This window comes from Gorilla gorilla, chromosome 16 (assembly GCF_029281585.2).
Source record: "Gorilla gorilla gorilla isolate KB3781 chromosome 16, NHGRI_mGorGor1-v2.1_pri, whole genome shotgun sequence".
NCBI lineage: Eukaryota > Metazoa > Chordata > Mammalia > Primates > Hominidae > Gorilla > Gorilla gorilla.
The window spans coordinates 42384399-42402564 of NC_073240.2; the positions used below are offsets into that span (position 1 = coordinate 42384399).

General features: G+C 40.1%; 1 protein-coding gene across 30 annotated transcripts in view; it reads left to right on the forward strand.

The window, feature by feature from the left end:
* Positions 1–18166, forward strand: part of MGA (MAX dimerization protein MGA) — a 152673-nt gene that overhangs the window by 50048 nt on the left and 84459 nt on the right. For 29 of the 30 annotated variants that reach the window (XM_055363433.2, XM_063698490.1, XM_055363454.2 and 26 more), the window contains exon 2: positions 472–1602. The exons of the other annotated variant lie outside the window; for it this stretch is intronic. In XM_055363433.2, coding sequence (XP_055219408.2) covers positions 539–1602 — 1064 coding nt within the window. In that variant the 5' untranslated portion in view covers positions 472–538. The remainder of the gene's footprint in view (positions 1–471; positions 1603–18166) is intronic. 30 annotated transcript variants of the gene reach the window in all.

The window sequence follows — 18166 nt, forward strand, 5'->3', positions numbered from 1 at the left end:
TGTACAATTAGCTCTTTGGGATGAAAATGGAAATTTACTTATTTAATTTACTCACCACCGGGGAACTTGCTATATAAAGGAATCTTCTGGCAAATTAATTCATAAAGTGTTAGGATGCTTTAAAAATGCATAACCTTCAAATTTAACTTTTTAATTTTGTATACTTTTTTTATAATGAATATACTCTTTTGTTTCTTTGTGTGAGATTATAGTATTTATAGTGAATTGTTAGAGGATTAGGATATAAGCACCTTAACTAATTAGATTAAAATGAACTTTAAAAAATGATTAGATATTCCAGAGTAAATATTCTTACTGTGATTGAAAGAAAAGCTTAGAAGCAAAGTCTTAGAAAAATTTAGGAATATTTTGGGGATAACATAATCGTTCTTATATTTTTGTTCAAGAAATAAATACTCACTTGATTAAAGGGTGTTTTTTGTTTTTGGTTTTTTTTTGCTTGTTTCTTAGGATGGGAAGGCCATTGTGACTATGTGGTGATTACAGTTGTCTTACTACTGAGTTTCCTACTGAAATCATGGAGGAGAAACAGCAGATTATATTGGCTAATCAAGATGGTGGAACAGTGGCAGGAGCAGCACCTACCTTCTTTGTCATCTTAAAGCAGCCAGGAAATGGCAAAACTGATCAAGGAATTTTGGTTACTAATCAGGATGCCTGTGCTTTGGCTAGTAGTGTGTCATCACCAGTAAAATCTAAAGGGAAGATTTGCCTTCCAGCTGATTGTACTGTGGGTGGAATCACTGTTACCCTCGATAACAATAGTATGTGGAATGAGTTCTATCATCGAAGCACAGAGATGATTCTGACCAAGCAAGGAAGACGCATGTTTCCTTACTGTCGTTATTGGATAACAGGTTTAGATTCAAATTTGAAGTATATTCTTGTCATGGATATATCTCCTGTGGATAACCATCGTTATAAGTGGAATGGTCGTTGGTGGGAACCCAGTGGGAAGGCTGAACCTCATGTTTTGGGGAGGGTTTTTATTCATCCAGAATCTCCTTCCACAGGTCATTATTGGATGCATCAACCAGTATCTTTCTATAAACTCAAACTTACCAACAATACACTGGACCAAGAAGGGCATATCATCTTGCACTCTATGCATCGTTACCTGCCGAGGCTTCATTTGGTGCCTGCAGAAAAGGCTGTGGAGGTGATACAATTAAATGGCCCTGGTGTCCACACTTTTACCTTCCCACAGACTGAATTCTTTGCAGTAACAGCTTATCAGAACATTCAGATTACTCAGCTGAAAATAGATTACAATCCATTTGCCAAAGGCTTTCGGGATGATGGGCTGAATAGTAAGCCCCAGAGAGATGGAAAACAAAAGAACAGCTCTGACCAAGAAGGGAATAATATTTCCAGTTCTTCTGGTCATCGGGTCCGTCTTACAGAAGGTCAGGGGTCAGAGATACAACCAGGTGATTTGGATCCTTTGTCAAGGGGTCATGAAACATCAGGCAAGGGTTTGGAGAAGACTTCCCTTAATATAAAACGAGACTTTCTTGGTTTCATGGATACTGATTCAGCACTTAGTGAAGTTCCTCAATTGAAGCAAGAGATTTCTGAATGGTAAGTAGTAGTTTTTCTGTTCTTAGAAATAAAAGGAAGATTGAGATGGGCCAGGTGTTGGATTTAACATCTTGGTTCTGTGGAATGCTACAGATGTTGATAAATGTAAGCCACTATAAAATATACTACAACTGCTTTTACATTCTGTGAAGTGACATCATTTTTCTGTAATGAGGATCAGTTGGGTTCAGGATCTAGAATTGTAGACAAATTGGATAACTTATCAGAATTATTCGTATGTATTTAGAATGTTCCTTGATATCCTTGGGGGATTGGTTCCAGGACCACCCAAGAATACCAACACCTGACTACATTTGAGACTCCATCTCAATAAAAAAAAGAAAATCATACCAATTATGACAACATAGATGAGCCTAGAGAATACTATGCTAAGTGAAATAGGCAAAACAAAAAAAGACAAATATGCAAAATATTCATAAAAGTAGAAAGTAGAATGGTGGATGCCAGGGAGTAGAGAGAGACTGAAAGATGTTGGTCAAAGGGTACAAAGCTTCAGTTATGCCAGGTAAATTTTAAAGAAAGAGTAAGCATACTATTTTTTTTTGAGATGGAGTCTCGCTCTGTCACCCAGGCTGGAGTGCAGTGGCACGATCTCCGCTCACTGCAAGCTCCGCCTCCTGGGTTCACGCCATTCTCCTGCCTCAGCCTCCCAAGTAGCTGGGACTACAGGCGCCTGTCACCACGCCCGGCTAATTTTTTTATATTTTTAGTAGAGACAGGGTTTCACTGTGTTAGCCAGGATGGTCTCGATCTCCTGACCTCATGATCTGCCCGCCTCGGCCTCTGCAAGTGCTGGGATTACAGGCGTGAGCCGCCGTGCCCGGCCGTAAGCATACTGTTTTAACAAGTAATAATTTTAAGCTTCTTCTTTGGTTGGGCAATTTATGGTTTAGGATATCCTTCAGGCAGTAAATTCACAAATATTAGATACAAATAACGACTCTGAATCCATTTTGTGCCTTATATAGATAAGTTTTGTTTCCATTATGATTTGGCGTTATTTTTCTTCCCTTCTTCATTTACAGTAGGCCCACCACATCTACTGGTTCTGCATCCACAGTTACAGCTGGCCAACTAAGGGACTTGAGTATCCTCAGATTTTGGTATCTGGGGAGGGTCCTGGAACCAGTCCTCCTCAGATACAGAAAGTTGCCTGTAATCATGAGTTGTCTATACAATCAGTATTCCATGGAGGCTGCAGCTGTGTATTCAACTAACCACAAATCCAAAATATTTGGGATGAGATGGGGGGGAGGATTTCACAAAGTTCCAAAAAGCAAAACTTGAATTTGACTATTGTGAATGATGCTGTTTTTTCTTTCTGTTTGAACTTGCCTTATTTTTGTTTGTTTATTTTTTTTGAGATGAAGTCTCACCGTGTCGCCTGGGCTGGAGTGCAGTGGTGTCATCTCGCCTCACTGCAACCTCTGGCTCCCAGGTTCAAGCGATTCTCCTGCCTCAACCTCCCAAGTAGCTGGGATTGCAGGTGTGTGCCACCATGCCCGGCTAAATTTTTTATATATTTTTTAGTAGAGACGGGGTTTCACCATGTTGGCCAGGCTGGTCTCAAACTCCTGACCTCAGGTGATCCACCCGCCTCCGCCTCCCAAAGTGTTGGAATTACAGATGTGAGCCATCGTGCCCGGCCTGAACTTGCCTTATTTTGAGTTTTAAACCCAAGTTCAGCAAAAGTAAAGAAATCTCTGCACACAAATTTCCTTTACTTTCCTTTTCTTGCTAAAATTGTAGGCCACTAACAGCTACTATTTTTTGAATTTGGAATCTCCGTGCTCATGAGTTCCCCTTGTCTATGAGCTGGTTATTGCTTTGCTTTTTCTAAGGATTGTTGCAGCAGGAGGAAGTGCTGCTCAAGCAATGCATACAGTTTTTTTGTCAAAGGGGAAAGGTTCTTTAAGGTTATACTTTTTGTTGTGGTATTGTTGGTAATTGCAACTGGTGGATGCCTCTTTAAACTTGATTCTTCAGCCACAGCTTAATCATCTTGATTATCTAACATAATTAAAACAAGATTTAAACAGTTGACCACAAATTGTATTTTTACCCTTGTTATCCAGAAACAGTTTATTGTACCGTTGGATGATGCAGAATTTATTGAAATTCCTTTGGAGGATAGGGCCTGAAGGAGTTTGTTAGGTGAAAGGGTCAGACGTATGTTTGTTTTTCGAGACAGTGTATGGCTCTGTCACTTAGAATGGGTGCAGTAGTGCATTCACGGCTCACTGCAGCCCTGACTTCCTGTACTTGGGTGATTCTCCTACCTCAGCCTCCTGAATAGCTGGGACTACAGGCATGCACCACCATCCCTGGCTAATTTTTTGTATTTTTACTAGAGATGAGGTTTTGCCATGTTGCCCAGGCTGGTCTCAAACTCATGAGCTGAAGCAGTCTGTCAGCCTTGGCCTTTCACAGTGCTGGGATTACAGGCATGAGCTGCCACACCCAGCCAGGCTTATTTTTTTGTTATAGAAAGCAGCTGTTGGGATTACATATGGTTAAGCTTTTGATTTTAATGGATCAAGAGAGTGGTTCAGATTTATTAACGTATAGTATCTCTGTCACTAAAGGGAGAAAAGCAACTTGAATCATGCTCCAAGAAATAGCATTATCTTTATGTGCGAAAATGGTATTTAGCTATATTGTAAACTTTTTCTCTAAATGCTTGATATGGGAGCAGAAATTATTTTTAGGCAGGAGTTGGGCAAATATGGCCTATAGCCTATTTTAGTATGTATACAAGAATATGTGACAGAGACCATAGATGCTTGTAAAGCGTAAAATATTTACTATCTGTTCCTTTACAGGAAAAATTTGCCAACCTCTGATTTAAGGGTTTAAAAAATTATATACACATGCGTGTGCACACACACACACACTATTTTCCCATTTTCTATTCAGTTACTGATATATGATTGCTCTGTCATTCTTTGTTTTAGCTAATGTTATTGGTAAACACACTGATCTTTATTCAGGCTTTATTTGCTACATTTGCGGTTGCTTGACCATTTTTCTCCTACTTTAAACTCTTATTTTTGCTTCCTTGGCTTTTACCATACCATTCACGTGGTTCTCCTGACTCTTGATTTTTTTCCGTTCTTTCAGTTATTCTTAGTGACTCCTTATATTATAATATATTCAGATATTTATTAAATGAAGGTTATTTCTTAGTATTATGCTCTTGTAGTCCTTATTTTTTCTTTCTTTTTTTTTCTTTTTTTCTTTCTTTTTCTTTTTTGAGACAGAGTCTTGCCCTGTTGCCCAGGCTGAAGTGCAGTGGTGTGATCTTGGCTTGCTGCAACCTCTGTCTTCTGGGTTCAAGCAATTCTTGTGCCTCAGCCTCTGGATTAGCTGGAATTACAGGTGCATGCCACCATGCCTGGCTAATTTTTGTATTTTTAGTAGAGATGGGGTTTCACCATGTTGGCCAGGCTGGTCTTGAACTCCTTGCCTCAAGTGATCCTCCTGCCTCAGCTTCCCAAAGTGGTAGGATTACAGGCGTGAGCTACGATGCCCAGCTGTTGTAGTCTTTTTCTTTCTTTTTTTTTTTTTTTTTTTGAGATGGAGTTTTGCTCTTGTTTCCCAGGCTGGAGTGCAGTGGTACGATCTCGGTTCAGTGCAATCTCTGCTTCCTGGGTTCAAGTGATTCTCCTGCCTTAGCCTCTGGAGTAGCTGGGATTACAGGCATGTGCCACCATGCCTGGCTAAGTTTTGTATTTTTAGTAGAGACGGGGTTTCACCATGTTGGTCAGACTGGTCTCGAACTCATGACCTCAGGTGATCCACCTGCCTCAACCTCCCAAAGTGCTGGAATTACAGGCGTGAGCCACCGCGTCCCTGGCCATCTTGTAGTCTTATCTATGACTTTGACCTCTTCTCCCATCTAATACTGATTATTATTATGTTTTGAGATGGAGTCTTGCTCTGTCGCCCAGGCTGAAGCGCAATGGCGCGATCTCGACTCACGGCAACCTCCGCCTCTTGGGTTCAAGCAATTCTCCTGCCTCAGCCTCCCGAGTAGCTGGGATTACAGGCACGTGCTGCCACACCCAGCTAATTTTTGTAGTTTTAATAGAGGTGGGCTTTCGCCATGTTGGCCAGGCTGGTTTTGAACTCTTGACCTCAGGTGACCCAGCTACCTCAGCTTCCCAAGTGCTGGATTACAGGGGTGAGCCACTACATCCAACCAATTATTATTTTTTATTTTTATTTTTAGACAGAGTCTGGCTCTATTGCCTCAGCTGGAATACAGTGGCGCGATCTCGGCTCACTGCACTTCTGCCTCCCAGGTTCAAGCAATTTTCCTGCCTCAGCCTCTAGGGTAGCTGGGATTACAGGTGCCTGCCACCATGCCCGACTAATTTTTTTGTATTTTCAGTAGAGATGGGGTTTCACCATGTTGGCCAGGCTGGTCTTGAACTCCTGACCTCAAGTGGCCTGCTCACCTCAGCCTCCCAAAGTGTTAGGATTATAGGCATGAGCCACTATGCCCAGCTTAATAGTGATTATTTTTATTTTTATTTTTATTTTTTTTTTAGACAGAGTCTCGCTGTGTCACCCAGGCTGAAACGTAGTGGCATGATCTGGGCTCACTGCAACCTCCGCCTCCTGGGTTCAAGTGATTCTCCTGCCTCAGCCTCCTGAGTAGTTGGGACTATAGACGCATGCCACCACGCCCAACTATTTTTTGTATTTTTAGTAGAGATGGGGTTTCACCATGTTGGTCAGGATGGTCTCGATCTCTTGACCTCTTGATCCGCCCACCTCGGCCTCCCAAAGTGTTGGGATTACAGGCGTGAGCCACGGCGCCCGGCCAATAGTGAATATTTTTAAAGCCACTGATGTTTCTAGCTTATTTGTCTCTCTTCTTAGTTCCAGACCTGTAGATCAAAATGTTCATTATTATAGAGAATTCCAGCTGAATTTTTCTTTTTACTTTAAATCCTGCCCTTTTTTTTTTTGCATTAGCTATGATAGTCATTCAAATCGGAAACCTCTGCATTATTTTTGCCTCCTTACATAAATCTGTTAAGTTATTCTCCTATTGATGTATATTTGGATTGTTTCTAGTTTTTGACTGTTATGAATAAAACTACTACGAACTTTCTTACACATGTCTTTGGTGGACATACGCACTAGTTTCTTTTTGTTACATGTCTAGGAGGAGAATTGCTGGGTCATACAGTAGGCATACTTTTAGTAGACACTGCCAGAATTTTCCAAAAGGATCATACCAGCTTATACTTCCACCAAAAATGTATGATGAGACTTCCTGTTACTTCTACATCTTTGTTAGCACATGTGGTATTGTATTCTTTGTTTTTAGCTATTCTGGTTTCACTATCTTTAGAGGCTACTGCTGCTTTTTTTTTTTCCCCTTTCTTTTTTTTTGAGTCAGGATCTTGCTGTTTGTTTCCCAGGCCGGAGTGCAGTGGCAGGTTCATGGCTTGCTGTAGCCTTGACCTCTTGGGCCCTACTGATCCTCCTGTCTCAGCCTCCCTAGTAGCTGGGACTACAGGCATGCACCACCACGCTCAGTTAATTTTTAAAAAAGATTTATGTAGAAACGGGATCTTGCTATGTTGGCCAGGCTCGTCTCAAACTCCTGGCTACAAGGATCCTCCTACCTCAGCCTCTGAAAGTGTTGGGATTACGGGAGTGAGCCACTGTGCCCGGCTCTTTAGAGGCTTCTAATTCCATTAATGGATGACTGCTTATTTCCTGTAAGTAGAAATTCATCTTTGCCATCCCCTTTTTGTATGTTTACCTATTTCTTCTTTTTAAAAAAATTATAGCTGTAGAGGGCAAAATCAATTCATACCCTCTTTTATGTGACCTTCAAACATTTGGGAAAAAATTATACTCCTTTATGATTTCTGTTATCTTTTATTCAGTCATTCACTAAGTGTAACTGAATACCTTTTAGTTTCAGGTACTTTTCTAAGTACCAAATGAAACAAATTCCTGCATTATGGATCTTAGGTTTTACATAATTCCAACCTAAGCACAGATCATTCAGCTTTTCCATGTGTGACATAGTTTTCAGATATTTTTCTGTTTGATTAGTTGATTGCACACTACCATGGGTGCACCTGGAGTTTCTGGCACATATATTTTTCTCACAAGAAAGCTCATCAGAATGCAAGTCAGTGAGAATGACATTATTATAGAGAGAATCACTCTGGTTTGATTTTTTTTTTTTTTTTTTTGAGACAAAGTCTCGCACTGTTGTGCCAGCTGGAGTCCAGTGGTGCAATCTTGGCTCACTGCAACCTCCATGTCCTGGGTTCAACTGATTCTCCTGCCTCAGCCTCCCGAGTAGCTGGGATTTCAGGCACCCGCCACCAAGCCTGGCTAATTTTATGTAGAGATTTCACTATGTTGGCCAGGCTGGTCTCATGATCCGCCCGCCTTGGCCTCCCCAAGTGCCGGGATTACAGGCGTGCACCACCGTGCCTGGCCTGGTTTGATATATTTAAAACAAGAATTAATTCACAAATGTCAATATTAGACAAATATGAACAGTTTTACAAAAATACTGTTCCCACAATCTAGAATCCTGCTTTTTTCCCCTCAAGATTGTACATTCTATGGCAGGCATTTTTAAGGGGTGTATTAGTATCTATAAGATGTATTTAATCAGTTCTGTGTTGATGGACCTTGAAATTGTTTTAGTTTTTTTAGCCACTACAAATAATGCTTCAGTAAAATTTCTTAACACACATTTTTTATATACTTTTGCAAATACAGTGATTAATTCTTAGGAACGGAATTGCCTAGATCAAGATTTTAAATTTTAATTAATTGCTAAATTATATTCTAAAAGGTTATAACCATTTATATCCATACCCATAGTACATGAGCCTGCTGATTTTTGTTATCATCTTTATTGTAGTCCAAAATACCATCCCCACTGCATAACATCTACCTGGTTTCCCAGCTGCTTTCCCCACCAAAATCCCATGCTCTATTTGGTAGACAGAAGGATCTTTGAAAAATATGACTTACGGGGATTATGTCCCCTCTTAAAATTCTTCAGTGGCTTTCCATTGCACTTAAAGGCCACTTGCCTGATCTCTTTGGCCTTATCCCATTTATCTGTTGATGGACACTTGGATAGCTTCTACCTTTTTGCTATTGTGAATAATGGAGTTACAAATTCTTTTTTTTTGGAGATTGAGTCTCGCTCTGTCGCCCCCAGGCAGGATTGCAGAGGTGTGATCTTGGCTCACAGCAACCTCTGCCTCCTGTGTCCAAGCGATCCTCCCACCCTAGCCTCCAGAGTAGCTGGGATTACAGGCACGTGCCACCGCACCCAGCTAATTTTTGTATTTTTATTAGAGGTGAGGTTTCGCCATGTTGGCCAGGCTGGTTTCGAACTCCTGACCTCAGGTGATCCAGCCACCTCAGCCTCTCAAGTGCTGGATTACAGGAGTGAGCCACTGCACCTGGCCAATGAATTCTTTTGGGTATATACCCAGAAGTAGAATTGCTGGATCATATGGTAATTCTATTTTAAATTTTTTGAGGAACCACAATACTGTTTTCCAAAGTGACTGAACCACTCTATATTCCCATCAGCAGTGCACAAGTGTTCTAATTTCTCCTTATCGTGGCCAGCACTTACTGTTTTTAATAATAGCCATCTTAATGGGTATGAAGGGATAGCTCGTTGTTTTTAATTTGCATTTCCCTAATGATTAACATGTTATTTAGGCATTTTTTCACGTTTATTTACCATTTGTATAAGGAGAAATGTTTATTCAAGTGCTTTGCCCATTTAAAAATTGAGTCGTTATTTTGTTATTGAGATGCAGGAGTTCTTTATATATTTTGGATATTAATCCATTAGATAAATGATTTGCAAATCTTTTCTCTCATTCTGTGGGTTGTCTTTTCATTCTTATATAGTGTGTTTTGATGCACAAGTTTTTAATTTTAATGAAGTACAATTTTCCTATTCTTTATTCTCTTGCCTGTGCTTTTGATGTTATGCTTAAGAAACCATTGCCAAATCTAACATTAGAAAGAGTTTCCCTTATGTTTCTTACTAAGAGTTTTATAGTTTTACCTCTTAAGTTTAGGTCTGCAATCAATTTTGAATTTTTTTTTTTTTTTTTTTGAGACAGAGTCTTGCTGTGTCACCCGGGCTGGAGTGCAGTGGTGTGATCTCGACTCACTGCAACCTCTGCCTCCCAGGTTCAAGCGATTCTCCTGCCTCAGCCTCGTGAGTAGCTGGGATTACAGGCGCTCGCCACCATGCCCAGCTAATTTTTGTATTTTTAGTAGAGATGAGGTTTGGCCATGTTGGCTAGGCTGGTGTCGAACTCCTGACCTCAAGTGATCTGCCCGCCTCAGCCTCCCAAAGTGTTGGGATTACAGGCATGAGCCACCACGCCGGAGTATTTTTATTAGTGGTGTAAGGTAAGGCTTCAGCTTCATTCTTTCGCATGTGTGTATCCAGTTTTCCCGTCACCATTCACTGAAAAGACTGTCCTGGCCGGGTGCTGTGGCTCATGCCTGTAATCCCAGCACTTTGGGAGGCTGAGGCGGGCGGATCACGAGGTCAGAAGTTGGGGACCAGTGTGGCCAACATAGTGAAACCCTGTCTCTACTAAAAATACAAAAAAAATTATCCAGGCATGGTGGTGCACATCTATAGTCCCAGCTACTCAGGAGGCTGAGGCAGGAGAATTGCTTGAACCCGGGAGGCGGAGGTTGCAGTGAGCCGAGATTGCACCATTGTCCTCCAGCCTGGGCAGCAGAGTGAGACTCCATCTCAAAAAAAAAAAAAAACAAAAAAAAAACACCACAAAATGAAAAGAAAAGACTGTCCTTTTCCCATTGAATGGTCTTTGCACCTGTTGAAAATCAATTGCCCACATACGTGCGGATTGATTTCTCAGCTCTCTGTATTCTGTTTGCCTGTATGTTTATGTTTATCTTTATGCCAGTGTCACATTATTTTGATTACTAGACATTTTCAAATTGGGCAGTGTGAGACCACCAACTTTGTTCTTATTTTTCAAAATTGTTTTTGCTATTTAAGGTCCCTTGAGATTCCATTTTCTTTTCTTTTTCTTTTTTGAGACTGAGTCTTGCTCTGTTGCCCAGGCTGGAGTGCAGTGGTGTGATCTCCGCTCACTGCAACCTCCGCCTCCGGTGTTTAAGCAATTCTCCTGTCTCAGCCTCCTGAGTAGCTGGGACTACAGGCACGCACCACTGTGCCCGGCTAATTTTTTGTATTTTTAGTGGAGATGGGGTTTCACCATATTGGCCAGGCTGGTCTTAAAGCCCTGACCTTGTGATCCACCCGCCTTGGCCTCCCAAAGTGCTGGGATTACAGGGATTATAGGCATGAGCCACTGCGCTGGGCTGAGGTTTCATTTTCTACTTCTGAAAAATCCCGTTGGGATTTTGATAAGGATTTTGTTGAATTCATTCAACACTTCGGGTTGTCTTCCTATTCATGAACATGGGATATCTTTCCATTTTAATTTTTTTCAGTAACGCTTTTATGGTTTTCAATGTAAAAGTGTTTTGCTTTCTTAGTTAAATCTATTCCTAAGTATTTTATTCTTTTTGATGCTATTATATATTGAGTGATTTCCTTTTCTTTTTATATTGCCCATTGCTGTTTTGTATTGCATATTGTTCATTGTGTAGAAATACAATTGATTTTTGTGTGTTGAGTTTGTATCCTTCAACTTTGCTGAATTGTTTATTAAGTGAGTGTTTTGTGTGTGTGTGTGTTGTGTTGTGGGGGGGACTGAGAGTGCGTTTTTTGTGTGTGTATGTGTGGGTTTTTGAAAGTTTTCTCTATATAAGATTGCACCATCTATTAAAAGAGATATCTTTACAAACTCCTTGACAATTTGAATAAGTTTTTTTTCTTTTTCTTGTCTAATTGCTCTAAATAGGACTTTCAGTAGTAGGTGGCAAATAGTGGCAAAAGTGGGAGCATTATCGTTGTAGTTTGTCTTTTTCTAGTGATTAGCAAAGTTGAACACCTTTTTGTATTATTTATTGACCGTTGGGGTTACTCAGATGATTGTGTACGTGTGTGTATATTCTTGGACACTGTTTTCTTCCCTTGATCAGTTTGTCTACACTTAAGGCCCAAATCACATTGTTTTAATTGGTATAGCTTTATGATGGTAACTGCCTGACCATGGTCTTACTGTATTCCACCTCTGTGGTAAGGCGTTTTTCTAACTAGTCATTGTTGGTTCTTTACTTTGATGCATTTCTTACTCTGTCTCTTGAGTATATTGCTCAGGTTGTTGCAGCATTCTTTCTTCTAGTTTTGCCCTTGTCAGAATTATAATCTTTAAAAGGAAATTCAATAATGTTACTAATCTGCTTAACTTTTCAGAGGTACACAGTTGCCTTACAATTTAAAAAATTAAGTAAAAATAGTACTATTCTGTTTTAACCCCCCCTGATGTATTGAATAAGAACCCATAGTTAGTCTTCATAGGTTGAAATGCATGGTCTCCAACAAGACTGCACCTAGTTGAGACGTTAACCACAACTGGAGATCCTAGGCCACCTGTACTTTTCACCAGTTGGCTACAAATCCTGAGATTCTCACAATCTCCCTCAGGTTCACTAATTCACTAGACTCATAGAACTCAGGAAAACACTGTATTTAGAATTAGAATTTTGCTGTAAAGAATACAAGTTAGGACCAGCCTAATGAGACGTAAAGAACAAGGTCTGGGAAGGTCTCACATGCAGAGCTTCCATGCCCTCTCCCCATGGAAACATATAGGGTACATCACCCTTCTGGGACATCAATGTGTTCACCAGCCAGGAAGCTTTATTAAGCTTTGGTATTCAAAATTTTGGGGGTTCATTACATAGGGGTAATTGACAAAATCTGTGATTGAACTTAATCTTCAGTTCTTTTCCCCACCCTAGAGGTTGAGCTGGCTCAGAGTCCCAGTTCTTTAATCACAGTGTTGTTGTTTTTGGAGACCAGCGCCATCCTGGATCTATTTAGGGGGTCTACCACAGGTCATGTCATTAGCTTAAACTCAGGTGTGAGCCAGTGGGTTCATGAATGACAGTGCCTTCTGTCACTCTGGAAATACCAAAGATTTGAGAAGCTTTGTACCAGGAACCCTGGACAAAGACCAGACAAGCTCATTATACAGCAAATACATAATACATAATTTAAAAAGATTAAATAAAACCACTTATGATGAAAAATAGTAGTGACTTGGCTTTACCGTTTTTCACCCCCTAGTTTTCTTTATAGAGGAAATTAGTTTTTCCATTTTAGCTATTTCTTGTGGTATTTGCCTCTGTCTAGGTCATATGCATAATGCCAAATAATTATCAATTTTACATGTAATCTATTTAAAATTATTTTCTAGTACAATATCTGGGCCGTTTAGTTGTTGCTGTTTTTAAATCCTCGTAGTATACTCTTTTTTTTTTTTTAAATTCTGTTAGTGTCATTATCATAATTTTTGGTCAACTAATTTTTCTTTCTTTTTGAGACAGAGTCTCACTTGGTTGCCCAGGCTGGAGTGTAGTGGGTGATCACAGTTCACTGCAGCCTCAACCTCCCAGGCTCAAGTGATCCTCCCACCTCAGCCTCCCGAGTAGCTGAGACTATAAGTGTGTGCCTCCTCGCTTGGTTAATTTTTTTATTTTTGTAGAGATAGGATTTCACCATGTTTCCCAGGCTGGTCTTGAACTCCTGTGCTGAAGTGATCTTCCTGCCTTGGCCTCCCAAAGTGCTGGGATTACAGGTGTGAGGCACCATGCTTGGCCAAATAATCCATTTTTTAATGTTATGAGATAAATATTCTATACTGCTGAGCCAAATGTCATGCTATGAGTTAATTTTCTTTTATAACTTTGTTTTGTAGTAGTTAATTATTGCTTTTTTAAAAAAAATTTGTAGTTTATATGTACTGGTGCTTATTCTACCCACATTCGTTTTTTTGTTTTTCCGAGATGGAGTTTTGCTCTTATTGCCCAGGCTGGAGTGCAATGGTGTGATCTCGGCTTACTGCAACCTCTGCCTCCCAGGTTCAAGCGATTCTCCTGCCTCAGCCTCCCGAGTAGATGGGATTACAGGCATGTGCCACCATGCCTGGCTAATTTTGTATTTTTAGTAGAGATGAGGTTTCTCCATGTTGGTTAGGCTGGTCTCGAACTCCTGACCTCAGGTGATCTGCCTGCCTCAGCCACCCAAAGTGTTGGGATTATAGGCGTGAGCCACTGCACCCACCTTCTACCTACATTATTTAATAAAATCTTTTGGTTCATTCATACACATACACACACACGTACATATATGTGCATACACATATTCATCTATTGAAAGTAAATTTTTGTGTGTACCTCCTCTGCATACTTCCTTCGGGAGCTCTTTATTCTCCTTTGCCAATCTGATCTGGTTGTTCTCTAGGACCCTACCAAGCTGCCATCTTGGGATTTTCCTTTGCTATCATCCTGCTAACTTTACATTTGCTATTTTCATATAGGTTCTTTTTATTTATTTATTTATTTTTTTGAGACGGAATCTCGCTCTGTAGCCCAGGCTGGAGTGCAGTGGTGTGATCTCAGCTCACTGCAACCTCTGCCACCTGGGTTCAAGGGATTCTCCTGCCTCAGCCTCCCAAGTAGCTGGGACTACAGGCTCATGCCTCCACGCCCGGCTAATTTTTGTGTTTTTGGTAGAGACAGGGTTTCACCATTTTGGCCAGGCTGGTCTTGAGCTCCTGACCTCAAGTGATCCTCCTGCCTCAGCCTCCCAAAGTGTTGGGATTACAAGTGTGAGCCACTGCACCCGGCCTCATGTAGGTTCTTTTGTGTCCTGTATCTTAAGCTGTCTTTACTGGTTTGTGTTGTTTTTGTTGTTTTGTGAAGTTCATTTTTCAGTAGTTTCTTTAGAAAGTATCTATAGAACATAGAATTTTAAGATGTTTAAGTAAAATTACTTATGATGAAAAGAGTTCCCAGCTTCACCTCTCTTCACCCCTCAATTTCTTCTTATATGTTGGGAATTGGCTTTATTCTGCTTCTCAAACTTTATAAAATTGTTTCTGTAACGAGTTCTTTGAAAATGTGTTGTTGCCTCCCAGTTTCCTGTTGAGAAGTTTGATGCCATGTTTTGCTCTGGTGATTTGAATGTAACCTTGCCCCCTTCTGCTTTCAGAACCTTTTATTGATCCCTCATATTATGAAATTTCAGTTATAAACCTTGGTGTGGTGGTTCTCATCTTTGTACTGTGCTTTATTTTTTTTAAATTGAGACAGGGTTTTGCTTTGTCACCCAGGCTGGAGTGCTGGGACACAATCCATGGCTTACTGCAAGCTTGGTCTCCTGGTCTCCTCAAGTGATCCTCTCACCTCAGCCTCCTGAGTAGTTGGGACTGACTACAGGTGTGCACCACCACACCTGGCTAATTTTTTATTTTTATTTTTTGTAGATACAAGGTCTCACTGTGTTTCCCAGGTTGGTCCCTGCCTCCTGGGCTCAAGCAGTCCTCATGCCTCAGCCTGCCAAGAGCTCTTTTATTTTCTTCTGTACTCTACATTTCTCTTTTCCAGTGGATTTCTTAGTTCTTTGTTCTATTAATTAAAGCACTAGTTTTTTTTTTTTTTTTTTTTTTTTTTGGAGATAGGGTCTCACTTTGTCACCCAGGCTGGAGTGCAGTGGCACGATCTTGGCTCACTGCAGCCTTGACCTCCTGGGGTCAAGTGATCATCCCACATCAGCCCCATAGGTAGGTAGTTGGGACTACAGGCATGAACACTTGGCTAATTATTTTTTGTAATTTTTGTAGAGATGGGATTTCGCCATGTTGCCCAGGCTGGTCTTGAACTCCTGAGCTCAAGCAATCTGCCCATCTTGACCTCCCAAACTGCTGGGATTACAGGCGTGACCCACCGTGCATGGCCTAAGCACCAGTTTTGTTTTTTTTCCCTTTCCTTTTTTTAAAAAACATTATTTTTATTTTATTTTAAGTTCCTGGATACATGTGCAGGATGTGCAGGTTAGTTACATAGGGCATGCTAAGCACCAGTTTTATGGAAGGCGTTATAATATGGGTTCTTCCTATGTGCACGCTTATTGCCTATATGTATGTTTATCATAGCATCTGTTAAATTACATCATATTGTCTACTTGTCTATCTCCTGCACTGGCCTGTAAATTCCTTGAAGGTAGAGACAGTGCTTTATTTACTTCGTTAATCTCTGTGCCTAACAAAATGTCTGGCATTACTGGGCACTCAGCAAATATTAAGTGAATGAGTTTTATCATGAGTATTTAAAACTTTCTTAATGTGTCTTAGAGTGGCTGGTGTTGTCACACATTAATATGTAGTGTTATTTGTTGCATTGATTACATAATGCCAACAAAAAAAATCCTTTTAATTAACTGATGTTTGTAATTCATTGATTTTGCCTAGGTATTCTTTTGCCTAATTTATTTGGATAGAAGAGACTTCTCAGAAGAATGAAACTTAACTGTTTGTAAAATTTTTTCCCCAAGGCAAGATTTCATGCATCATGTATAAAGTTTTTGTTGGAAAATAGAAGAAATCCTTTCTGAGAGTGTTTATAACTTACCAAGTTCAATTTCTCAGGAAGATGTGAAAGCAGTTATTGCAGTAGCAGCCCAGATCTAGCCTCACGAGGTTTCCCAGCTACTGCGAACAAATGCATGTTGTGTGCTAAATGAAAAGAAGATAAAAAAATTTTTTTCTACATTATGAGAGTTATGTCTTGAAATGTGAAGATATTGAGAGAAAAATAGCAAGTTATTTAAGCATTAATCTTAAATTACTTGATATAGAATGTCATTTATATGTGATATACATAAGAACTGAGATAACTGGGAAAGGGAAAAGAGTGGGCTTGATTATGGAAATTGATTGGCTTGTGGCTTTTCTGTAGTTTTTGCTTGCTTAATCTTTAAAAACAGATAAAGGGAAACTGGATTTTGGTAATGGCTAATAACTATACATTTATTAAAAATTATTGAGTTAACACTTAAAATGTGGGTGGCTTTTATATTATGTAACTTATACAGTAAAGTTTTAAAAAAATTGATAAAGAGAGAGCTGTTTTCACCAGTTAAGTGAAATGTTTGAAAGGGGGAAGTTGTTTTGGTTTTCACATTGAATTCTGTGATCTGTCTTGAATTATTAATAATTTTTGTACATGCTGTGAAGGGTCAGGGTTTGTTTTTCCATGCTGATGGCTAGGTGCTCTAGCATCACTTATTGAAAATAATTTTCTCCATTAAGTTGCATTGTTGCTTAGGAAAATCAGCTGACTATATGCACACAGGTAGGTTTATTTTATACTAAATTCTGTTTCATTGATTTATTTGTCCATGTTTTCTATTATTTTGGGCAATACCATGCTGTCTTAATGGTAGTAGGTTTATACTAAGTCTTAGAATCTGGTAATGTAAGCCTTTGAACCCCCCATTATTTTGGTTGTCCTGGGTTCTTTGTGTTTCCACATAAATTTTGAGTCAGCTTTTCAGTTTCTGTGAAAAAACCCGCTGGAATTGCCTTGAATAATAGATCCAGTTGAAAAGACTTGATATCTTGACATCATTGAATATTCTGTTAAACAAGGTATATATCTCTGTTTATTTAGATCTTACTTAGTTTATCTCAACCATAATTCATTCTTTTCAGTCTTTAATTAAACTTATTCCTAGGTGCTTTAAAAAATGATCCTTGTAATTGGCATTTAAAATAATTTTCCAATTTTGGCTGGACGTGGTGGCTCACGCCTGTAATCCCATCACTTTGGGAGGCCGAGGTGGGAGGATCAGGAGGATCATGAGGTCAGGAGATCGAGACCATCCTGGCTAACACGGTGAAACCCCGTCTCTACTAAAAATACAAAAAGAAATTAGCCGGGTGTGGTGGCGGGTGCCTGTAGTCCCAGCTACTCGGGAGGCTGAGGCAGGAGAATGGCGTGAACCCGGGAGGCGGAGCTTGCAGTGAGCCGAGATGGTGCCACTGCACTACAGCCTGGGTGACAGAGCGAGACTCTGTCTCAAAAAAAAATAATAATAATAATAATAATTTCCCAATTTTTTGATAGTATATAGAAATCCAGCTGAGTTTTACTAATTTATAGAGTCCTTTAGAAATTTTCTACATATACAGTGTTACCTGTGAACAAATTTAGTTTTACATCTTGTTTCCAATCTTTATGCCTGCTCTGTCTCTTGCTTTATTGCATTGCTTGGACTCCCAGTACTGTGTTGAAAATAAATTTTGAGGCAGGGTGCAGTGGCTCACGCCTTTAATTCCAGCACTTTGGGAGGCCGAGGTAGGAGGATCACTTGAGCCCAGGAGCTTGAAAGCAGCCCTGGCAACATAGTGACACCCACCCAGCCCACCCCCATCTCTATAAAAACTTAAAAAAATAATTAGCTGGGCATGGTGGCACACACCTGTAGGCCCAGCTACTTGAGAGGCTGAGGTGGGAGGATTGCTTGAGTTGAGCCTGGGAGGTTGAGGTTGCAGTGAGCCAT